Raw genomic sequence first — 24,732 nt, 5'->3', positions numbered from 1 at the left:
AGCTTTGTGGACCAGCAAGGAAGCTGGGATGGGAGGGAATTCAGAGTGGGGGAAGAGGCATGAGACTCTGACCTAGGGCAGCTCCAGCCCCCTCCCCCAGCCCCCAGCCCCCCTTTAAGCTCCTCCCCAAAGCCGGATGCCTTTGGGGCCCTGCCCTGGTGGCCTGGTACCCTTTCTCATCTGTCCTTCACACCCAGCTTCCCTGATGGTCTCTTCCTGTGCTCACGCCTGGCTGGCCAGCCTGGCATGGCCAGGCAGATGACAGGGTAGGCAGACCCCAGGGCCATGGTTGGCTGCCCCTCCTTCCATGTGAGAGTGGGCCAGGCCTTGCCTGCCTTCCCTCACCCATCGGGTTCAGTCTTCATTTCTGCTTCCCGCCCCTTCCTCACCTGAAAGGGCCAAACCCCTGGTTTATGACCCTTGAGGGCAGGCCCCGCAGAGTCCCATCACACCTACTGTGTGCCAAGAGTGCTCACAGGGCCCTGCCTCCTGCTCCCACTGCGGCTGCCCCCTCCCTGAGCCCGGTCCCACCCCTTGGCCTTTGTACACGCCCGGCTCCCTGATGGTGTGCGCCCTTGCCAGGCCCACCTCACCTGGTCCAGAGGAGCCCGCTGACCTCACCGATCTTGTGTTTCTTGGGGACACCCTTGACCCAGACCAGGTCAGGGCCTGCCTCTGTGCTCAGGGGCCCCGAGTCACTGCACATGGGAATTTGGTTGGCTCCATGAGGGACGGGACGGGTCTGTTCAGCCCACCACCATGTCTGCAGTCCCTACGCCAGTGCTGGCGGATGGAGGCCTCCACCCCCTCCGTGGCCGTTCCCAACAGCTCTTCAAGGGGGGCATGTTATCCCCACTTACAGACAAGAAACTGAGGCTGTGCTTACTTCTGTTCTTAGTGAAGAAGGGCCCCTGGAGCCAGAGCCCCCTTCCACAGAAGGAGCTGGAAAGGGGCCCCCAGAGTGGGGAGAGAAATTGGGGCGCCCTCTGAGAGTCTGCGGGTCTGTCTTTCCTCTCCCTGGCCTGACACTTTTAAGTGATTCATTCTTCATGTGATATTTTTGTGTTTCTCCACTGGGGGAAAAAAAATACCGCTGGGATTTCCAGGGGTTGGTTGTTTTATCTCCATGGTGTAGCCAAATAACTCGACAGAACGGATAGAGGCAGAGGGCTTCCTGAGCTCTCAGCTAAGCCCTCCCCTCAACTGGTGGGGAGCAACATGCCTTTGGCTGTGGCCCCAAGCAGGGAGCAGAGCATCCAGGCCTCCAATGGGAATCGGGTTTCCAGCCCAGCCTCAGCTGCATACCCTCGGGTGGATCGCTCTCCTCCCTGGGCCTCAGTTTCCCCACCTGTGAAATGGGGGAGCAGCAGTGCCTGCCTCAAACATACAAGGAAGGGCGTGCATGGAGGGCCTGCTGAGAGCCCAAGAAGTTCTAGCTAGGCTTAGAACTTGAACCCAGAGCTGGGTTGGTGGGGGTGGGGAGGAGGCCCTTCCAGGGTCAACTAGAATGTTCTCTTGAGGGAGGGACTTGGCAAGCAGGTGGTTTCCAAGTTGCTGGTGCCCTGCACGCAGTCCCATGGTCACACCCGCGCCCACAGCCCACAGGGCACCTTGCAGAGCTCACCGCTCCCCTCCTGAGTTGACCCTGCACTGGCCATGCAGAGCAGGCGCTATCAAGCCTGTCTGATACGGGGACGGTGGGTGGGGTCAGGGGATGTAGATTCAGGACTCTGCGCTGTCCCACCTGGGCTCCCCGAGACTCTGGAGTTGGTTTCTCGGCTTGGGTGCGCGGCATCCACCTAGGGCTGACCCCTGAGGTCACTCCTGGTGTCGGCAGTGAAAGTTGCCCTCCTGTCTCAGCGAGAGTCATGCTCAGGCCCCGGACTGCATCTCACCTGTCCCCATGGGAAGGCGCTTTTTGCAATAAAGCCAACCTGGCATTCAGGTCCATGAGTGTTGACAGAGTGCCTGCTCTTTGGGCAGCAAACATGTATTCAGCACCTACTGTATGCAAAGCATCCTCTGCAGGGGGTAGAGAGACACAGAATGCGTCCCCCCCACCCCCAAGGAGCTTGTGCCGCACAGGGAAGAAATTAACAAGCAGACAAGGCAGAAGGAAGTCACACACACGTGATCAGTCACTCAGTCGAGTCCGGCTCTTTGTGACCGCATGGACCGTTAGCCCGCCAGGCTCCTCTGTCTGTGGGATTTTCCAGGCAAGAAGTACCTTGGAGTGGGTTGCCGTTTCCTCCTCCAGGGGATCTTCCCAACTCAGGGATTGGACCCGCGTCTCCTGCGTTGGCAGATGGATTCTTTACCACTGCACCACCTGGGAAGCTGGAAGGAAGTCAGTGCTAACTAAGGGCACTACTCTTGAAAGGAAGAATTCAAACATGCTTTCCTTTGCTCGAGGGTACACAGCAACCTCTCAGGCACCGAACCTGTCAGTTTTAGAAACAACAGTAAGCGCCACCAGGTCAGAGCCGTTTGCGGAGCATTTGCTAACTTATTAGATGTGCTTGGCGCCCTGCTAGCAGTCTCTCTCAGTACCCCAGCAAGGGGCAGGGTCACGGTTCCCATCTTACAGATGAGGAAGCCCGGAAGACTCAGCTACTTAGCGGCAGGACCCAGATTCTAGGCCAGGGAAGACCAACTCCAAAACCTGTGCCATCTCCCCCGGCACCCACTGTGAGCCCCTGCTTGGGGTCAGACAGACTTGAATTTGAAACCCAGCCCTGCCACCCTCCAATTCTGAGCAAGCCACTTAGGCTCTCTGAGCTCAATTTATTTGAAAAAATGGAAATGATAATATCTGCATTCGTTCAACCAGTCCAACAAGTGTTTAAAAGGGCAACTTGTGAGCCACTAATGGAGCATTTGCTAACTTACTAGATGTGCTGGGTGCCCTGCCAGCAGCTCTGGCCCTTTCCATCCGCCTGCAGTGCAGGAGACCTGGGTCTGAACCCTGGATCAGAAAGATTCTCTGGAAAAGGGGATGGCAACCCATTTCATTTGGGGTCGCAAAGAATCAGACACAACTGAGCGACTGAACTGAACTAACCGATTCCAGTATTCTTGCCTGGAGAATCCCATGGACAGAGGAGCCTGGCGGGCTACGGCCCACAGGGTCCCAAAGAGTTGGACACGGCTGAGCGACTGACACTGCCATGTGCCGGGCTCTATGCTACCTCGTGGCAAAACCAAGCGGTGTCAGCCAGCCCGGCTTCACAGTGTGCAGTCGGTGCTCAGAGGGTCCACACTTGGTGTAATGCTCTGCCTTGGCTGTCTAGAAAGGCTCGGTGATTCTTGAATGAAGATGTTTCTCTGCATTTTTCATTTTGCATTGGGTCCTGCAAATGATGCCGCTGGTCTTGGGTCCCAGCCCTTCCTCATCCAGCTTACAGTCTGCTGTCTAGGGGAGCAGACAGACATAGCTCAGACAGAGCCACTGTACCCAGCATGCAACTATAAACCACCATCTGTACGCGGAGAGGTGGACAGGCTGTGAGCGCACACGGCAGGGTTCCCGACCTCGTGCCTGGGTCGGGGGGACACCTCTCGGAGGACACTGGCTCTGGGGGATTCATCTGAATCTGCCAGGTGAGGGGTGGGCACAGGATGCGGTGGAGGCCATGGTGAAGGGGCTGCAGGGAAGCCAGTGTCGCTGGAGGGTGGGCCTCCTGGCCAGGGAGGGGTCAGGACCCTGGCAGGAATCTGGCCTTCACCCCAGTGCTGTGGGAGGCGCTTGGAAAGTTTTTTTGTGTTTTGTGTGTGTGGGTTTTATTTAGCTGTGCTGGGTCTTAGCTGCAGTGTATGGGATCTAGTTCCCTGACCAGGGATGGAACCCTGGTCCTTGCATTGGGAGTAAGTGAAAGTCGCTCAGTCGTGTCTGACTCTTTGCAACCCCGTGGTCTATACAGATCATGGAATTCTCTGGGCCAGAATGCTGGAGTGGGTAGACTTTCCCTTCTCCAAGGGATCTTCCCAACCCAGGGATTGAACCCAGGTCTCCCACATTGCAGGTGGTTCTTTACCAGCTAAGCCACCAGGGAAGGCAAAGTCTTAACCACTGGACCACCAAGAAAGTCCCCCCTTGGAAGGTTTTAATCAGGGGTGGTACAATGGCATTTGCATTTTGAAACGCAGCTCTCTGACTTTGAGGGGAGGGTGAGTTTCAGGCACAGAGGTGCCGGGAGGCCCTATGTGCTTGACTGATTCACGGAGAGGGTGCAGGCCATCGAGGTGGGCGCAGCGTGGCCCTCAGGGCTGGCTTGAGGTTGAGAAGATGGGGAAGGGCACCCACCACAGGCCGTGGCCGTGACTGCTGGCCAGGCAGCCCGGAGTCCGGCTGCCCGTGAGCATGTCGCTGTCCGGCCCGTATCCATCCCACTTCCTGGCTTCCTGCCCACCCCTTACAGGCCCCCAAGGTCAGGAGGACATGCTCTGATCTTGCTTCACACCGGCGTCTATTCCTGGACTTCACGTTTGGACTGAGATTTCATAACCTCGAAGTGGGCGTTGTCCTTAACACAAAGGTTCACAAACTCAGGACTATGGAAGGGCCTGGATGCTTGCGGACTTGCTGGGGGGTAAACTCGCCGCCAGTGCTATGTGTGCTGGTCCCCGGTGTGTGGGGGTCGTGGTGGGGAGGGGCGCACGCCTGTGGTCGTGTGTGTACACGTGGGCTGCCTGGAGTGTGACACACCCACCTGCCCACAGGGACTGGGCGCAGGAGCAGAGCGCGGGCTTTGAATCCTGGCTCTGCTCCACCCGCCCCTCCACCCGCACCCCAGGGAGGGCAGGGGAACAGCCCTCAGGGTGTCAAGAAGTAGGTGAGCTCATCAGAGTCCTTGCCTCCTGACCCAGGGCGGGCGCCCAGCTGCTATTTCCAGGGTTAGTTCTGATACCTGTCTTGTGGGCACCTGTTCTGCCCGCAGGACTGTTCCTGAAGCCCCAGAGGGCTCTGCCCTTGTTTCATTATTAATTCACAGAGCTCATACTACTGTTAATAAGAAGAAGAACCCCCAGGCTTAGTTACTAGCTCATCATGGGATCACTTGCTTCCTGACTCTCCCCCACAGTCCCATTGTTGTCCCGTGGCAGCCATACCTGGTCCTTCTTGTCTGTGGCTGGGAAACCCAATGCCACCCAGCCCTGGGTTTGGCCCCTAGCAGAGGCCTGTTCACTGATGAGCGTGCAAAAGAGGACCCGTTCCCTGGACAGTAGGGATCAAGAGGGCAAGCCGCCTCACGAGCTTCCCGGACCAGGTGGCATTTGAGCCGGGCCTTGTGGTAGGTCCGATGCAGACATCTGAGCTGGGGGAAGAGATGCCCAGGGAAGGGCCAGCCTGAGCAGAGGTCCTGCCTTCTGTGCGCTGCCACCTGTGCCTGGTGCCCAGGAGGCTGGCATGGGACCTGTCCTCACCCCGCAGAGCTGCAGCCCTGCAAGGATGGGTCAAGGTGGGACGTGTTTGGGTGACAGGTGTGTAACTAGTCATGGGCCCTTCTTTGTCCTCCATGCTGTGAATAATACAGGGCTCAGGTGGCCGGGTCTGAAGAGGCCAGGCGCCCCCTCGGCAAGGGGTCTGGGTTCTCCACAGCCCCCCGACTGCCACTTGTTTTTCTCCAAGCCGTTTGCTCTCAAGTCAGGACACAAACTGAGCAGGCAGCATGCTGTCAACCGTGCCAGCCTTTGGAGCCCACCCGGGGGAGTGAGAGAATTAGAGGGAGGGAAGCTTCACTGAGAGATGGGCACCCCCGCTGAACCTCGAAAGCTGGTTCCAGGCTGCCAGGGCGTGAACTTGAACCTGAGGAGGTGGGCGGGTGGTCGGATGGGCACTTTGGGAAGCTAGTCCTAGGCGTGCAGGACCTGGCCTGGTGGGCGAGGCTGGGGAAGAGGCAGCTGGCGGCTGGTGAGGAACGGTGCTCCCCACGGACACTTTTGAGCTCCAAGCCCCGTTTCCAAGCCCTCGGATGCGTCACTTCGTTTAATCATCCCAAGGACTCTGTGAATTAGCTACTATTTTTATCCTCCTTTTAGGGCCAAGGAGACTTGTCCCAGGACACACAGGGAGTGGTTACAAAAGGTGGAGTCAGGCAGTGTGGCCCAAGTTCAAGGCTCGTCATTCGAGCCCCTCTGCCCTTGACCCGGTCCAGGCAAGAACTGATGCTCTTGGCCACACCTAGGGGAGCTCGTGGTAGGCTGAGCAGAGGTCTGGGAGAAGCTGGGAGAGGATGAGGAAACTCTAGGTGTTGGGCCAGTGGCCGCCAGGCGTGCGGGGTCCTGGGGAGCAGGGGTCTGGGGCAGCGGCCCCCTGCCCAGCGCCCAAGGCCCAGCGCCCCTTCCCACTGCTGCCCCCATCCTCAGCCCTGCCTGGCCTGGCCGACTCGAGAACCGATCTGTTGTTGTTGCCGGTGGGGTTTAATTCATCTTTGCCGGCTCTGTTTCTCTTCACATGCCCTCCTTCCCTTCCACTCAGGCCTTGCCAAATTCGGTGTTTAAAAATACTCCTCGGATCTGGGAACAGCAGTCCCTGGCTGACCCGAGGGGCGGATGCGGAGATGCGTGCCTGACGCGTGCTTCTGGAGGCCGTCGGCTCAGGGAGTCCCGCTCACCCAGAACGTTCTCCCCGCGATGCAAGCTTTTATCATCGGCCACCAGCTCCCACGGTGGGCAGTTTACCGGTTCTCAGAGGAATAGAACCCGGGACAATCAACTGGGGCTTCTCTCACAGCTCAGTTGGTAAAGAATCCGCCTGCTGTGCAGGAGACCCGGGTTCGATCCCTCGGCCCAGGAGATCCTCCGGAGAAGGAAATGGCAACCCATAGCAGTATTCTTGCCTGGGAAATCCCATGACAGAGGAGCCTGGCGGGCTACAGTCCATGGGGTCTCAAGAGTTGGACATGACTGAGTGACCAAACCACCATGATAAATTGAATTTCTCTGTAGTAATATGCCTTTTGGGGGTTGGGGGGGGTTCCGGAGGCCCTGGAAACTCCTAAGTGCCTGGAGGGACCGCCTGCTTGGAAACTGGGCTTGCTCCCTGATGGAGCCGGTGGGCGGCTGTGTGACCGCAGGCAAGTCGCTTCACCTCTCTGGGCCTTGGTGTCCTTTACCAGATGGGCGTTTGATGGCTGCTTGATCGGGCTGTTGGGGATCACCTGAGAAAACATGGCGAAAAGCCAGCACACAGCACCCATGGAGAAGCCGGCTGGTCTGAGCTAGCCCCAAGGCGCAGCCCCAGAGGCAGGGCCAGCCCTGCGGGGCGGGGAGAGGGGCTGCTCACTCTGTCAGTCCCAACTCCTGCCTCTGCTGGGGGGGCTGCCCCCAAATGTCACCAGTGTGACACACCCAGGTCCCCCTCTGCAGGCTCCGAGGAGAGGCCGAGGCAAATGTGGGTGCTGCAGACGGCGTGACCTCTGGGCTGGCCCTCTCGTGGGAACCCCGCGGGGCTGGTATCCAAAGCCGCTCTGTTCCAGCCCGGCCGGGAACAGAGTCACTGGCTGGCTTCGAGCTTTGCTGTCTCGGGTCACGACAAATGGAATTTTTATGTAAGTTCCCAGTGACTCTCTGCAGGGTTTTCTTTCTACCACAAATTCAGCCTTCAGTGCTGGCACCTGAGCTGCCCGGGGGGGCCTGGTGAGGTGGGCGGCCCCCACCCCAACCCTTGTCCCACCAGCAGGGCTGTGACGTCTGTCACCCATTGACTCATCCTTAGGCGGCCACACAGGGGGTCATGGTGGGGACTGGAGGCATGAATGGGGGAGGGGGCTGAGCAGATCACGGAAGGGCTCCGCTGGACGGGGGGATGGACGTGGCAGACACAGCACATCCCCGTGGTGGGTACACCTGTGCTGGGCGGGACCCTCACACCCACAGCAGGCCCTGAGGCCACCGTTGCTTCAGTGCCCCCAAGAAGCCAAGAGCCGGAGTCAGCCAGGCAGGGGCTCTCACCCAGGCTATGCCAAGCCCTGACCTGGAGCTTTCATGGTCTGATAGGACAGGGCGTGAGGAGCAGTCCTATAAGGGAGAGCTGGTGGGCGCTCTCACCCAGCACACCGTGAGTCCCTAGAACCCAGCCCAGGCCTTGGCCCAGAGCGGGCGGGGGGTGGGGGTGGGGTGTCAGTGACTGGATGCTGAGAGAATACATAAATGAATCATTGAATTAACACATTAATGAGAGATGAGATGGAACATGATAAGCCTCAGTGGAGGGACAAGCTGCTTCCAAGTGATGGAATCAAGGCAGGCTTCCTGGAGGAGGTGGCATTAAACCAGCTTCTAAGGCGGTGCAGGATTTGGTCTCATAGGAAAGAGAGGAGGGCACCCCAGGTGTGAGTGACAGCCCCCCTCCATACGCACAGGGCTTTGTAGGGAGTAGGGACAGCATGAGAGAGGGCTGGGCCTGTGGCGGAGGCGGACCCCCACCCTAGCATTTGTTCAGTGAACCCCCCAGCTCTCAGATTGCAGCCCCGGCTCAAAAAGTGGGTGGCCCCACCCTACAGGGGCCAGAGGAGCCCAGAGTCTGGAGGCCCATCTTGGCCTCAGGGAATCCTCAGCTTGCCCATCTGCAGAATGGGGGCCCAGGACCTGTCACTCCCCACCCCCTCACAGGACCTTTTCCAGGGTTGATCCTTAGGTTTCCCCAGTACGAAATCCTTTCCTAAGCACTTCAAATTCTTTAATCTCCTTTATCCTCCCAGGAGTGCCCTGAGGGAGGCGGGGAGGAGGCCCAGACTCAGAGCAATTAAGAAGCTGGAAGCCCGTGGGGGCAGGGCTGCTCATGGTCGGGGAGCAGAGAGGCCTGGGTGGAGGGGTGGTCGGGGGCCCTCCCCAGGGGCTGGCACCGACGTCACCGTGAGTAAGCACTGTGTTAAGGCATTTGGGCTGCGTCTCACGGCCCTGCCACCCTCTTTTCCTATTCTGGCTCACCACACTTCAGAGCTGCCCTGACACGCTGGTGCCTCCCTGCCTGTCCTGCTCCAAGTGAGCTGCCCAGGGAGGAGCCGCAGAGCAGGGGCAGGGATCTGCCCAGGGGCGCCCCATGTTTCGTGGTGGATCTGACTCCCTCTCCTGGTCTGACACTTCCAGCCTCTGAGTTGCCCACCAACCCCACCCTCCTCACCCCCAGTAGCTTCCTGCCTCCACTCAGGATTCAGAGCTGCCCTGGACCCATGCTTGGGTCCCCGGGCTCTCCCTGGTCAGGAGAGCTGGGAGGGCAGAGGGTGGCACACAGGACCTCGCTTGGCCCAGAGCCTGGCACATAGTGGGTGCTCAGCAAGTCCATCCCCAGCCACATGGAGCTACAACCCCAGTGGGGCTCTAGCAGTCCAGGCCGAGTACACAGGGGACGCTTGGCCTCCTCCCCAGCCGGAGCTCTCAAACCCCTGGGGAGTGGGGCTGCTGAAAGTCAGGGAACCTGTCCTTCAGGTTTATCCTGAGGCCTCAACAACCTGATGTAAAGTAGCCACGGAGGGCCAAGGCCCTACCCTGGGGGGCTTGCAGGTGCCCGCCCCTCCCCCTCCTTCCCTGCCTCCCTGCTGCTCCCACCTCAGGCCTTTGCGCCTGCTGCCCCCTCGGTCTGCAACGCTGCCTCCACCCCCTCCATCCGCTTCCAGAACTCTGTCCTCATCCCAAACGGGAACTCTTCCCCAAGGAGCACTCTCTCCGCCTCCCCCAGCCCCCTGCCCCGCCATCCTACTTCCTGTCTCTGTGAACTTGACTCCTTTAGGGACCTCGGATGACTGGGACCACCCAGTATTTGTCTGTCTGTCTGGTTTGTTTCACTGAGTGTAGCGTCCTCGGGGCTCTTCCGTGTTGCTGCCTGTGGCAGCATCTCCTCCCTTTTTCAGGCTGAGTGATGTTCCACGCTTAGCACCTGCCGCGTGGTGTTTACCCATCACCCGTCGATGGGCGCTCAGGCTGTCCCTTCCTTCCGCTATTGTGAACTGTGCTGCTGTGGACATGGGTGGACACGTATCTGTCTGAGTCTCTGCTTTTGGTGTTTGGGGTGTGACCCCAGGGGGCTCGTAGCCTTTGGACTCCTCATCCATTTGTGCCTGGTCAGCTCTGCTTGCTAGAAGGCAAGCCGGGACAAGAGCAGCTTCTGTGGCATTCCGTCTCGAGTGTGTTTGGCTCGTTGCTGGGCCCCTAATGCCTGGAAGGTGCTGGCTGGATGCATGCTTTCGGTGGGGGTGGGATGGGGCTGGGAGGGATCAGGGCAGGGGCGGTGGAGGGAAGTCCCCGTTAGAACACAGCAGGGAAACCTGGGTCCTGCCAGCCCCCAGCAGCTGCACGAGCTCACCCCCATTCTCATTCCCGTGCCCACCACCCTCAGCCTGCTGGTTATTTCCACCACCTGAGCCATCCACACCCCTTTGGTGAAGTCTGGTTTTGGCGTGAAAAGAAAGGGAGGTGACAGTTGACTGGTTGGGAAACTCATCCATCCCAGAAAGGAAATTGGATGGCGGCACCGCCATCCGCCTCCTGGCCCCTGCTCCGGCACACTCGCGTCCCCGCCCGTGCCTGCTGGCCCTGCCGCGGGCAGCAGAGCCAGTGGTCCCCTCTGCAGGTGGGACGGCTCGCAGCTGGCCTCTCCCGGCTCTCATTCTACAGGCAGCGCTCGACGGATCGATGCAAGCCAAACGATGACCAGTTGTGGCCAGCAGCCCTTGAACGTGCTCGCCGTCCTCTCATTGCTGATTTCTGCAGGTAGGACCCCCTGGGATGCTCAGTGGGAGGTGGGCGGTGGGGGCGGGGGATGGGGAGGGACAGGCGGTTCCTTCCCGGGGTCACTGCTAGCCCAGCCAGAGTTATGGGTGCTGACGGGAGTCACCCTCGTGAGGAGCTAACGTTCGATGAGGCCCCATGTGTGCCTGTCTCGGGGAGCTCCGCAGGAAGATTCTCAAGGATGCTGTGAGAGTATCGCAGGCTGCCATAAGCCCTAGGAGAAGCCCTTATGTGCAGTGAGTTCTCTCCTGGGCCTGGCAAGTCAAAGTCAGGCAATGTTGTAGTTGCCTCATTGAGCAGAGGAGGAAACTGAGGCTTGGAGAGGGAACTGGCCAGCCTGAGATGGCACAGCTGGTATAGGGGCTGGATTCCAATCCAGGCATCATCATGCCAGGTTCCCGGCTCCCAGCACCCGCCAGTCTCCGAGGCCCGCCCCTCCCCAATGCCAGCAGGAGGGCTCTCACGCACCCCTTCACCAAGAGGAACATAAACCGCGTCCTTCATTTGCTTCAGGGTGAACCTGGCCGCCTGGAGAAGGGGCGCCCACCTCTGCCGTTGGGGCTGGCCCTGCTCTCAGCAAGGCGCCTGCTAGCTCTGTGTCTCTCCCTCTGTCTGCATGCCTCTCTGTTTCTTGGTGTCTCCCTCTGTCCTGCCCCTCCCTCTGCCCTGTCCCTCTCTCCCTCTTGCCCTTGTCTCTGTCTCTCTTTCTCAGGCAGGCATGCACGTAACCCCTCCTTGCCTCTTGCTGTGACAGGGTTGTGGGTGCCAGCCTGCAGCTTCACGTCCCTTGCCCCTTTGCTGGCCGTTGTGGCTCAGAAGGAGGCCATGAAGGGCCCCTGGGATGACAGAGCCCAAGCTAGGCCAAGGCCAGGGGTCCGGGAGTGGCCACCGTGCACAGAACTCCTTCCCCTCGGCGGCTTTCCTGAGTATTAGCTCTTCTTGTCTCTGGAGGAGAGGGACTCCTCACCCATTTACAGAAGAGGAAGCTGAGGCTCAGGCCGGAAAAGAGACCAGTCCCAGGCCACGCAGTCAGAGAACGCAGTCACCTGGCTGTTAACTGATGGCCCTGCAGACCCTGAGCTTTGCAAATAGGGGGAATCATGGTCCCCAAGAGAGTGGCTGTCCCCTTGGTGTTCCCTCTCTGCTTGGGCCCCTTTTCCTGGTGACTCAGGATGCACTGGCCTCCTAAGCACTGTCCCTCTGCCGTCGGGCCCCAGGGCCCTGCTGCGCCCGTGCCTGAGGCCAGAAGCATGGTCCTTTGTCGTTCCCTCCGTTGCTTACCCCCTCCCGGCCCTAAGTGGGCCCTATGTGCTGTTCACGGGTGCTCCTTGGGGCCTCCAGCCCCCAGGAGACTGCTGGCCTCCCATCACCAGGGGCAAGGAGGCTCAGAGAGGCCCTGATGGCTCAGGTGGTCCTGCACGTTCCAGGGGTCAGACCACTGTCCCAGCTCGGGGCCCAGGGCGCCTCTGGAGCCCTCACACTCTTCCTCAGGAGGCAGCAGTGGCCTCTGGTCTCTGTCAGGTGGTCAAATCAGGTGGCGCCAGCCCTCCAGGGTGGCCAGGGTGAGCCTTCAGGGACTTGTCCGCATCCCCTCCCCACCTCCATGGCAGCACTTCCAGCTCCTCCAAAGCCCAGCTCAAAGGCCCCTTCCCAGCTCTGCCCCTTCCCTCCCTGGGTCCTGCAGCCACAGCCTCTCAGCCCAGTCTCAGGGCCCCAGCTGGTCTTCCTGACTCCCCACTGACAGTTGCTGACACACTCAGCCCCTGTGAGCTGAGTGTGAGCCGACCCCCCACCCCCACCACCACCGAAGATGGAGCTTTTTCACTGACCTAGCCCAGAACAGTGGCTACGATTCACTTCCTGCCTCTGCCCCTCGCCTCCAGCCTCTGGTAGGTTGTTTCTTCAGGCCAGTGGGTCCCAAACCAAGTCTTTGCATCCCCTGCAGGTCTTGCTAAGACTCAGATTGTGCCCCCCACCCTGCTCCCACTCCAGAGTTTCTGTCTCAGAATGCGGGGCTCGAAGCACTGCATCTGTGACGCGTCCCTGGGGGATGAGGACGCGGCAGGTCGGGGACCGCACCTCGAGACCGATGTGCTCAGCCTCAGTTTTCTCCTCTGTACCCGGGAATGCATGAGATCAAGTGAGATGGTGAATTCACCGAAGGCTTCCTTAGTGACCTCTGTGTCCTTAAGACGGTCTTCTTTTTTTCCCAAGGCTGAGAAGGGGTCCTGGAGAGCTCCCCTGACTCCTGAAAGGCTGGGACCCTTCTCTTGCAGTGGTCCTGCCCATCCCCACAGAGGAGGGTGCTGTACTTTGAGGAAGGGGCCCGGGATTTCACGAGGCCACCCAAGCCAGCCTTGACACCCCAGTACATGAGACCCACCCGCCCACCGGCCAGCACCACCCAGCTGGGATCCCCTTGCCAGCCCCGGGCGCTGGGAGCTGTGTGGGCTGGAGTCTAATAACCTCTCAGCAGAGACAGAGCTTTCAACTAACTGAGGCGCTTCTGCAGAACCGGAGCCTTTGTGGTTGGAGAAATGTATTCAGCCTACGAAGCCCCTTTTGAGCGATACAAATTAGATACAGCAGTCCCTTTTATGAAGATACTAATTAAGCTGGAGACAGCGGGCTCCAGGTTTTTTTCCATTGTTATATTTGTTCAGGCTTTCGCTCCTGTTTATCACCATTGGCATGATTAGTAAATACTGTCCTGGGCTCAGACGGTGTCACCAGTGGCTGAACACCGATCTCTGGCCTTGAGTCGGGGGAATGAGGGTCCGAGGCCAGGGAAGCTTTGTCACTGATTGTTGATGGAGTTTTTGATGGTCTTTTGTGTGTCAGAAGATGAAGAGGTAGAAATTGTGTTTAAATTAAATGGTCTAGGGGACTGAGTTATTTATGATAAGAGCTGGGGCCACCGAGGCAGGACTGACAGGTGTCTTGGGCCAGCTGGGCCTGGGGAGGGACCCCACCAAGCCCGGTGACTGTTTTCCAGTCTTGTCCGCGCATTTCCGGGTCTGTGAGCCGTACACAGACCACAAAGGCCGCTACCACTTTGGCTTCCACTGCCCCCGGCTCTCGGACAACAAAACCTTCATCCTCTGCTGCCACCATAACAACACAGTTTTCAAATACTGCTGCAACGAGACAGAGTTCCAGGCGGTGATGCAGGCGAACCTCACGGCCGGCTCCGAGGGTTACACGCACAAGTGAGTACCACGCTGGGCCCCCATCAAGCCAGGGTGCTGCCAGAACACCCAACCTCCCAGCCAGCTGTGGAGTAATCAGTGTGAGGATGGGTGGGCCTGGAAGGAGCTTATGAAAGTCTTCAGGTGACAGGTTTTCTGGGCTGCTCTGTCCTCTGGACTTTAGCCTTCTCATCTGAGAAATGGGTGCATGACACGATACCTGCCTCTCAGGGCTGATGGGAAAGTGAAATGAGGTCAAGGATGTGGAAGACTTTCAGTGCTTGGACCCGGAGCCCACGGGACCCAAGTTCCTTTCTCATTCATTGTTTGTTCAACAAATATTGGTTGACGTTCCTGACTCAGAAATTATTCCCATGCAGCCCCTTTCCCTAAGGTGATTAGAACACATGAGCCCAGGGCCCTGATAGATGGAATCTGAATGTAGAGAGAGAGGAGGAGTTTGCTGGTAGAAAAGCAGTGAGAATATGCTAAGTAAAGGCACATGGTATCAAAACAGTATCCACTTATTTATCTGATTATGAATGAGCATATTTCACATTTTTAAAAGCCATTGTGAGCTAGCTGTTTATGTCCTCTGCCTTTACCTACTTGGTTTTTGGCCTTTTTCCTATTTAATCATAGGGACTCTTTATATATGAAGGAAATGGGATGCATTTCAAATACTTTCTCAGTGTGTCTTTGAGTTTGTGCTGCTTTTTCCTTCGTGCTTAGTTTCTAATTATTATACAGTCAAATTGTACCCACATTTTCGTCTGTTATGTCTGGTGGCGTTGATATCATCCTGAGAAAGGCTTTTCCTACTCTGAGATCATAAGAAGATCCCCTCATGTTTTACTTCTTGTATGTTTATTTTCTCGCCTTCAGATCTTTGATCTGTCAGGAATTTATTTGGATGTAAGATTTCTTTTTTTAATTTGCATAGAAGTAGTTCATGTGGATGTTTATTAGGAATCTAGCTTTGCTTTTTTCCTAAATGGGTAGACAGTTCTTCCAGTAGGAATGATTGAATTGTCCGTCTTTTCCTCACTGACGTGAAATGCCAACTTACTGTATACTATGATATACTAAATGTGAGTGTCTGGGTGGATTCTGGTGGCTCTCATTGGTCTGTTTATGTCTGCTGGTACCTCATCGTGTTAACTACTGTTGCTTTTGATATGTTTTAATGTCTTCTTAGTCTGTTCCCCCAGATTTTTTGTCATATAAACTTTATAATTAGCTTTTCTAGTCTCTCTGCCAAAAAAAAAAAAATCTAGGTAGTACTTTTTATGGAGATTGTGTTGGATTTGTAGATTAATTCAAGGAGAATGGACTTTTCATGATGTTGAATATTCCTTTCCAAGAATACAGGGTGCCCTTCCATTTGTTCAGCTTTTCTTTCACAGTGTTTTAGAGTTTTCTTCACATAGAGATTGTACATATCTTTTCATTTATTCGTATTTATTTCTTTTCATGCTGCTGTTTTATAATGAGGTGTTTTTTTTTCTACTGATCGCTCAGCTGGTAAAGAATCTGCCTGCAATCCAGGAGAACTGAGTTCAATCCCCCTGGAGAAGGGAACAGCTACCCACTCCAGTATTCTGAGCTGGAGAATTCCAGGGACTGTATAGTCCATGGGGTTGCAAAGAGTCAGACACAACTGAGTGACTTTCAATTTCTTCCACTAAACCTTCTAACCAACTGTTGTTTAAATGCTAAAACCCAATGATTTCTAAATATAAATGTTTTTAAACTCAGCCACCTTACTGAAAGTCCTTATATTTGTAATCCTTTTTCAGTTGACTCTCTTACATGTCCAATTATGCTGTTTGCAAATAATGATGATTTCATCTCCTTCTTTCCAATTTTTGTGCCTCACTTCTTTTTCTTGTCCAATCATGTTGGCTAGTACCTCTAAGACCATCTTTAAAATTGTCAGGCAGTCTGATATCCCTCCTGACTTTAATGGGGATGCTTCAGATATTTTCCCAGTAAGCCTGAGGATGACTCCTGAGGTAGATATATTTTTTTCATGGTAAGAAAAATATCTACTTGGAAGGAGTGGGTTTGTTGAGTGACTAGTAGGGGAATCAGTGTCGCCGCTGGGAGCGATGGTGCTGGGAAAGGTCTGAGCCTCAGTCTCTGTCTGATGTTGGGCGTGGATGTTTTCCCACCACACCACGCTCTCTTGGGGGAAGCTGCCTCTTCCCTCTGATCAGGCAGGAGATGCAAACTGCTTGACTGCCATCTAAATCTCTCCTCCTCCCACCAAGGCCAGCTCCCCAGCCTGCCTTCCTCAGATGCATGGGTGCTTCCCTTGAATATCTTGCCATCTGCTCAGACCTTAGAATAATTCTGTGTGAAGTAGTTCAGCAAGCCTCTTCTGTCACGGGGGCTGGAATCAAGCCTGGAACTTGACCCAAGCCTTTTTATAAGACCAAAGACTAATTTCCTAAGCCAGGAGGGCGCTGCCAGGACTGAGGTTAGGACCCCAAAGTGTTGTAGTTGCCGGCTGAAAGCCAGACAGAAGACAGGCTTGGCAAGGTGGCCAGACTTCTCCAAGGCCCTGGCAACTGGCGTCTGGGATCCTCGTTTTGAACACACAGGTTTCTGTGGTCTGCACATTCACACAGGATGCACGTGGAATTCTCCACCGTGTCAGCACAATGGGTCCCGGCTGTGGATAATAAAGTGTCAAACCACAAAACAAAGCCCTTCCCTGGGGAGGCATGGCCACATTGAGGAAGTTTAGCTTGGTTTTTATTCTGGAACCTCAGCAAGTATTTTTGGAGCAGGCAGCATGGGGCCGGTTCTGTGTCAACCTTCTGAAGTCACCTGGGAGCCCACCCATAGTCCCCTTGACATGTAGGAAGGCGAGGCGTGGAGAGGCTGGATAACTTGCCTGACTGAGGCAGCCAGTGGGGATGGAGCCTAGAGCTGACCTGGATCTAGAGTTGCTTTAATAAATGTGAGACTTCTGTCGATGGCAAGCCCCAGAGCAGGGACCCCCACCACGACCCCATGGGCACATGGGCCTCATCCTCCTTTTGAGGGTCGCTCTGTGCATTGTGAGACACTGGCCACCATTCACTAGAGGCAGGGAGCACCCCCTCCCCACTGATGGGCTCTGACCCCCAACCGTGTCTCCTGACTTTGCCGAGCACGGGATGCGGGACTTTCCTGGTTGAGGGAACCGCTCTGGGGGAATGCCTCATCGTCACTCTCCACTGAGCTTCCTGTCACCTCTCTTCCCACAGACGTGGAGAGAAACCCAGAAGAGCTGGGCTGCACTCCTCAGCTGGGCTGTTCAGCTCTCTTGGGCCTCACGAGGGAAGCGTGGTGCTTGGTCTCCCACATCCGAAAGTGTAGAAGAAAGTGGGAGTCACACAGTACAGAGGAAGGAGCGTTTCTGGGTAGCCTGAGCATGAAATGCCGGAGGAAGAGTGCAGAGAGGCAGCAGGGGCTGGCATTGTGGGCTGGGGGCAGAGGAGGTGGTGCTTGGGCTTCCTCTTGAGGGTGGCCCAGGGCCCTGAGGGCTTCAAGTTGGGTTTGTACTCATGGATGGTGCAGGGACAAGGACCTAGAACGCTGCAGAACCTATGATGTTGACCTGGACAAGATGGGGCCCCGCAGAGGGGAGGGGCCAGCGTCACCCAGTAGACAACCAATCAGAGCTCAGATAAGAGGCCCTGGAGGGCCTCCTGCTTAGCTGTTGGAGTTGAGGGACCTTGGGGAGAAGGCCTGAGCCCAGGGAGCTGGACCAGTCAGAGCTTGTGTCAGAGAGGGGACAAATGGAAGACGGGGTGGTGGGAGTGGGAGGATAGGTCAGTAGTGAATGGAGTGGGACAGGCCTGCCTGGCCAAGAGGTCCTGAGTGCTCCAGGTGTGTGAGGGGAGCCAGGTAAAGTCCACCTTTAGGACCGTCCTGCCCTTTGGGGCTCTGATCCCTCTGGGCAGGACACCTGTGTTGTCTCGTTAGTCCTCACAGCTACTCTGAGAGCAAGGAAAAAGGGACTGGGCCCAGGCTGGTCAGGTCACCTATTGCAGCCACCGTTGAGGCCAAGGGATGCCAGGGCCCTTGTTCCAACAGCGGGCTCTGCCACCCCTGGGTGCGTCTAGAAAGCCAGGGCTTGTCTGGTGCTGGGGAGCGTGCCAGACCTCAGCCCAGAGGCCAGATGAAGGTTAATACCCATCTAGATGGACCAGAGCAACTGTGACCCCCATTAAGGCTTTATGAAGATGCAAGGGCCTCCTAACACTCGCCTGCCCTGCCCAGTGAATCAGCCAGGAGGCGGGGCTGGTGGCAGGCAAAAGGAGAGTGCTTCTGATGACTTATTTACTTGTGTTTTTCTGGAGGAACAGAACGGTCTGTTTTGGTTCTGGCTGCTTGGCAGAAAGGCAGGCAGAGCAAGGGAAGCAACCTCGCCAAGCCCACCACCTTGGGGAGATGCCACTTCTAGCCACTCAGGCAGGGGCCCTGGGGTTCAGGAGTGTGTGCACACCCTGCCATGCCAGGTTCCAGGCAGGACGCTAGCAGCAGTGACCACCCTGGGCCCTGAACAAGCAACAGCAGCACCTGTTCAGGGCGTGGGGGGGTGGGGCGGGGCCTGTGCGGTGGGTGATCAGCACTCTCTGAGGGCAGAGGTAGCCCCTCTGGCAGTGGGTCACGGACTGGAGTCCTTGTGCAGCGCATGGGTGTTCCTTCACAAGGCAAATGGGCTGCTAGAGGTGGGAGCCTGGGGCAGGAATTCTCAGAAGACAGCAGAGTCCTCAAGGCCTCACCATGGGAAGTGATGGGTTGTCAGCTTTCCCTTGGCTACAGTGAGACCTCTTTCCTCCAAAAGCTTTCCTTTCCCCAAACCCAGAGGTGCTCCAGCCACACAGACACGATGGTCTCAGGAACATACCTCCTCCATCCTCGCCCAGGACTGCCCATGGGTGGTGATGGGACCACCACCTGGCCTCAGCCGGCTGACATACCTGCTCCTGTCCAGGAAGGTCTTCAGCGAGATTTCTCCATCAGAGAAGGCTTGGTTTATTGCTTGAGAAGCACCAAAAGAATTTGAATCAGTAAATATCCCAAAAGATACTGAAAAATTGGTATCTATGGTTTTGGCTGGCTTCTTATCTTGCTTCATAAAACAGCCTCTGTTTTATCTTCTGACCTTTATAACACTCACCCACACACACACACACCCACACACCCACACACACGCTCAACAAAGGCCCCTGCATCTGGATGAAATTAATTTCCAGATCGCATTTTTAAATTAAATTTTATAAAAACCAGAATGCTCACAGCCAGCCAACCATGGAGAGGCCAGGGAGCTGCCTGGGGACGGTGTCCGAGACCTAGGTTTCTGTGCCGGCTGCCACCTCCAGGGTGGCTTCCCTTGCAGTAAGAAGGAGTCAGCAAAGGTGACCTCCTTCCAGTGCCCCTTTCCTTCTTCTAAACTGGAGGGGGGCCATGAGACCACGCTGTCACCCCAACCCCCCAGGCCGGTTAGACTGAGCAGGCTGCGGAGGCCTGTAGCCCAGCAGAGCCTGTGCTTGACATGGCGATGACACTCTGAGATGCAGGATGCTCTTGCTGGGGAGGTTGGACCCTGTTCTCAGTTCCCGGTAGAGGGTGAGCCAGGACACATGGGCCAAGCAGATGCGGGGAATTCCTGCCTGGACATCAGTCTTAGACTCGACCTTGGGACTTCCCCCTAGTTCCGCACACTCTGAGGTCGCATGGCCCTGTGTCTAAATCCCAGCACGGCCCCTCCCCAGCTGTGCAGCCTTTGGCGATGACTTTGCCTCTCTGGGTCTCATTTCCTCATCTGTAAATTAGGGAGACCAACTCCTAACTCACAGTATTGTTGCAAAGATTCAGAAACACAGGGCGTGGTGATTGCTGGTATTACTATTAACTACTAGAGAGTATGGGAACGGCGACCCATTCCAGTGTTCTTGCCTGGAGAATCCCATGGACAGAGAAGCCTTGTGGGCTACAGTCCATGGGGCCGCAAAGAGTCGGACACGACTGAGCAACTTTACTAACTAGAGAATATGGGCTTCCTGGGTGGTGCTGGTAGTAAAGAACCCGCCTTAGCCAGTGTAGGAGATGCCGGAGACAGGCTTCGAGCCCTGGGTTGGGAAGATCCCCTGGAGGAGAGCATGGCAACCTGGAGAATCCCATGGAGAGGGGCGCCTGGCAGGCTACAGTCAATAGAGTCTCAAAGAGATGGACACGAGTGAAGCGACTTGGCGCACATGCACGCACTGGAGAATGTGGCTGCTGCTGCTGCTACTGCTGCTGCTGCTAAGTCGCTTCAGTCGTGTCCGACTCTGTGCGACCCCAGAGACGGCAGCCCACCAGGCTCCTCCGTCCATGGGATTTTCCAGGCAAGAGTACTAGAGTGGGGTGCCATTGCCTTCTCCAGAGAACATGTATGCTGCTGCTGCTGCTAAGTCACTTCAGTCGTGTCCGACTCTGTGCGACCCCATAGACGGCAGCCCACCAGGCTCCCCTGTCCCTGCGATTCTCCAGGCAAGAACACTGGAGTGGGTTGCCATTTCCTTCTCCAATGCATGAAAGTGAAAAGTGAAAGTGAAGTCGCTCAGTCGTGTCCGACTGTTCGTGACCCCATGGACTGCAGCCCACCGGGCTCCCCCGTCCCTGGGATTCTCCAGGCAAGAGTACTGGAGTGGAGAATATGTATCGAGAAGGTAAAATCTAGTGAAGAGGTTATGAATATCAAGGCTGCCATTGTCACCAGCTTGCTACAAGTGCTCAATATGTGTTAGCTTAAGGAATGTCTTAAAGAGCCCCAGGCTGAGCCCTGGGCACACAAAGATAAGTTAACCCTAACTTAGCCTCAAGGAGATCTGATCTCGAGATGCGAATAGTCCTACAAGACAGCAAAGACAGCAGAGTGTGTTCTGGGAAACCCAGTGGTTTTTGGGGGCCCAAGGAGAGGGATTGGACTTAATACAGGACATCAAGGAAGGCTTCCTGAAGGAGGTGACAGCTACAGGAAGACAGGGAGGTGGGGCCAGCTGCATGCACAGGAGGTAGGGGGCAAGTTCCAGGCAGAGAAGCAGCATGGATACAAGCCTGAAGGGAGCTGTCTGCCCAGAGAATGGGTGGCACCTGCCTTACTTAGGCAGTGTGGGACAATGGTTAGGGATGTGTGTTCTGGAGCTGGACTGCTGGGCTTAAGTCCTGGCTCTGCCGCTTCACAGCTGTGAGATCTCAGACACTCTTTTAATTCCTCTGAGCCTTGGTTTGCATCTCTGGGCTGAGGATGACGGCAGCAGGGGTTCCTCCCTTGTATGCTGGGAGGGTCGGATGGGCTGGGATGTGTAGAGTGATTAGAGCGACACCCACCAGCCACTGCTTTGGTTGCTGCTGTTGTTTCTTAGCCCTGGTGGTTTAGGCCTAGCCGTGGTCCCTCTTCCAGCCCCTGCAGGCATCGTGAACTCCCTCTCTGCAGCGTAGCATCTGCCCGCAGCTGGCCCTGCCTCTCCCTCCCTTCTCCCCTCCCCCAGCCCCCGCAGCTGCTGCCATGGGAACCACCCAGGAAAAGCCTGGCGCTTCGAGCAACCCTGTGGGGGCTCCAGGGGAAGGTGGAGAGGGGTGCTGGGGAAAACAGGGGTGCCGGGGGCTGGAGACAGTTCCTCCTCCCGTGTCCACGCAGACTCCTGTCTCAGCATGCCGGACCACACTGCCAGCCTCTGCTCCGTGGCAGGAATTCACATCCACATGTCTCCAGGCAGAGCTGGCTTCCCCTTGAAATCAGGCAGCTAGGGGGTGTGGTGGGGAAGACTGCTGGTTAGTCATTCACACCTTAGCAAGAACTAGCCCCTGGGACAGCTGCGGGCCTCAGGGAGGTGGTGGCTGGAGGTGGGGCTGCAGGAGGGATCCAAGGGGCTGTGATGCAGAGTTGTGGGGTTACTCATTCCTCAAGCAGCCTGGAAGCCCCAGGCACTTGCCAGTGCCTGCTGCATGTGAGGTGCTCAGGACACCCAGAGCCTCCCCTCGAGGAACCCCCGCCCCACATGTGGGGAGGGAAGGCCTTCCAGGCAGAGAGCTCGCGTGTGTGTGTGTGAGTGAGTGAAAGTCAGCACCCTCCACCCGGGGCCCAGCCCAGGGAGGGGGCTGGAGGACTCAGAGGGGAGCAGCCCCCATCTCACTTCAGAGGCCAAGGTTGAGCACGGGTGAACCAAGCGGGAAAGATCCAGAGTCTGGAAGCCGAGACCAGCAGGAGCTCCACTCCATCTCCTCCAAAACCAGAGACACACCAGTGTCCTCCCACGCCACACAGCAAAGCCAGGCCGAGAAGAGGCCGGAGCCGGGCCTCCAGGCTCCAGGCTTCAGACAGCATCAAGGGGGCCCTGCTGTGGGGACCCAGGACACCCAGGGAGCCTGTCTGCCGGGAGCCGGGGCGGGTCTCTTCCCGTGGAATGTGGGGCAGCGGGGCTGGACGCCGGCTCTGCCTCCTGGGAGCACCTCCTCTCCGCCACCGCCTGTGCACACCCACCTGCACAGATGCCTGCAGCAGGCAGCAGATGGAGGAGGCAATGAGTGATTAATAAGTTGGTCCCTTTAAACAGTCACAGTCCCGGGCGGGCACTGTTTGGAGCTCAGCTACTCCGACCATCTGGGCACTCAGGGGAGACTCAGACCCTGGCATGAGTGGGAGGATACACATGGACCCGGCTAGCATGGCCCCTGGTGGTGGGGGAGGGTTTGAAGGGCCCTCAGGCCAGAGGGAAGTCTTTCCCAGCCCGGGTAGGTGGAGCAGTGTATCCGGGAGGCTTCCGGGAGGAGGCAGTCTCCAAGAGGTGGTGGTAGGAGTCAAGCAGGAGAGGAAGTGAGGGACAGGGGGCATTGAAAGTGTTGGCCGGGCAGAAGGTATAGACCCTGGGAAGTTCCTCAAGGGTGGAGGCGTCTTGGCAGGAAACCAGCACTCCTTCACAAAGAGGCATCTATGGCTCAGAACCCCCATCATCTCTGCTTCTGGAGGACAGACTAGACCTCGGTGTGGAAGTGCTGGGTGAAGAATAAGAGAACCAATGTCAGGGCCCCTGAGACCCCTGGCTGTGCCTGGTGGGGAGGACTGGGTGGTGGAACGGCCGTGGGGCAGGCCGGAAAGGCACGTGGCTGGTGGGGCAGATGGACGGTGTCTGCTGCTTGGGGTTGGGGGAAGGCAGCTGAGACCATGCCCTGAGTCCTGGGCTTCTGAGGTGCGGGAGCAGGGGGTGTAATGGAGCAGGCTGGGGTGAAGCTGGCCCAGGGTGGGGAGGCCTGGCTGCGTTCCACGCAGAACTTCGGGGTGCTCGGTGGCCCCAGGTGGACACTGCGAGGCAGGAACTTGGGTCAGTGCATCCTAAGACAATGGACTTCCTGCATTTGCCCTGGGCTCGGAAGGACAGGGAAGAGCTGGAAGAGGAGGGGAGGGGGTGGTGAGAGAGGGGGTGCTGAGAGCCTCCCCCGTGGTGGGAACGGCTTCAGCAAGGGCTAGGAGGGTGGGCAAGCGGGGGCCACCAGCGAGAGGCAGCTGGCCACTCTGGGCGGAGGAGTGGGGAGGGAAGGAGGGTGGAAGTAGGGGCTAGCACACCACGTGAGCCCCAGGTGTCCAGCTGAGAATTCCTTCCAGAGGGTCTAACAGTGTGGGCCCCCACCAGGGTTCCCACCCGAGGATGTGGATTCTTGGAGGGGGTGCTTGGGTGGGACAGGGCCCAGGGCAGTGGGATCCGGGGGGAAGCCAGCAGGGCAGGTTGGGGAGGGGCAGTGGTGAGGGGTGGGCATGAGAAGAGGGAGCCAAGATTCCCTGTCCCCCCCAGAGGGGCCCAGCACCCTCTCTGAGATCCCCAAGGCAGCCTCCGACCCACGTCTTCTAATCGACCCCGCTGCCTAACTGCAGCCCCCGTGGGGCGCTGGTCCCGGCGTCTCTCAGCCTCTCTCTGTTTGCCCGCAGCAACTACACCGCTTTGCTGGGAGTGTGGATCTACGGCTTCTTCGTGCTGATGCTGCTGGTCCTGGATCTTTTGTATTACTCGGCCATGAACTACGACGTCTGCAAGGTTTACCTGGCGCGGTGGGGCATCCACGGACGGTGGATGAAACAGGACCCCCGGCGCTGGGGGAACCCTGCCCGGGCCCCCCGGCCAGGGCAGCCGGCCCCGCAGCCCCAGCCTCCCCCAGGCCCCCTGCCGCAAGCCCCCCAGGCCGTGCACACGCTGCAGAGAGACAGCCACACCCCGCCGCTGATGACTTTCCAGAGCTCGTCCGCCTGGTGAGTGGCCGCCATCGCTTGTCTTTGACGAGCTTGGAAAATGCCGAATCATTATTGCTGCTGGGTCTGGCTCGTCGATTACTGGACTGTTTGCTTATTTGCCAAGAAAAGTTTGAAGTGGCTCCTGGTAATAACATGTGCCTGTATGGAAAGGTTGAAACGGAGCTTAGGAACAAAGCTTGCAAGTTTGTTTCACTCAGATTCTGGTGTGAGAGCTGTTGGCGCTGCGTGTGAAATGGAGTTGCGAGTTTCCTGGGTGCCAAGGCAGAAAGGGGAAATTGGATGATGGCTTTCCTGGCTCCCAAGGCAAAAGGGGAAATTGGATGGCTTTCCAAGTTTTCACAGTCTGGTCAGAGGACGCAAACTGATCTGCCAGGGGCTGAGGGAGAAGCTTTTTTCCCAGCATCAAGTTTGAAAATAAGCATATTACTGGGTTCCATCGTGCATGTATGTTGAGTCACAGAAAGGCATCTGAGGGTGATGCAGTCAGACTGCTCAGTGATGGCTCAGGGGAAGGGAAGAACGTCGGCA

The 24,732-nt window shown here is 57.2% G+C and overlaps 1 protein-coding gene across 1 annotated transcript; it reads left to right on the top strand.

Annotated features, from left to right (window-relative positions):
- Window positions 1-10,646: 10,646 nt before the first annotated feature.
- SHISAL1 (shisa like 1) lies at window positions 10,647-24,205 on the top strand. The gene is made up of 3 exons (XM_052641501.1): window positions 10,647-10,710; window positions 13,724-13,937; window positions 23,884-24,205. The coding sequence occupies exons 1-3, from the start codon at window positions 10,647-10,649 to the stop codon at window positions 24,203-24,205; spliced, it is 600 nt and encodes a 199-aa protein (XP_052497461.1).
- Window positions 24,206-24,732: the final 527 nt, after the last annotated feature.

Source organism: Budorcas taxicolor, chromosome 5 (assembly GCF_023091745.1).
Source record: "Budorcas taxicolor isolate Tak-1 chromosome 5, Takin1.1, whole genome shotgun sequence".
Taxonomy (NCBI): Eukaryota; Metazoa; Chordata; class Mammalia; order Artiodactyla; family Bovidae; genus Budorcas; species Budorcas taxicolor.
Note: the sequence above shows the minus strand (reverse complement) of the source record. Positions and strands in the feature narration are given on the sequence as shown.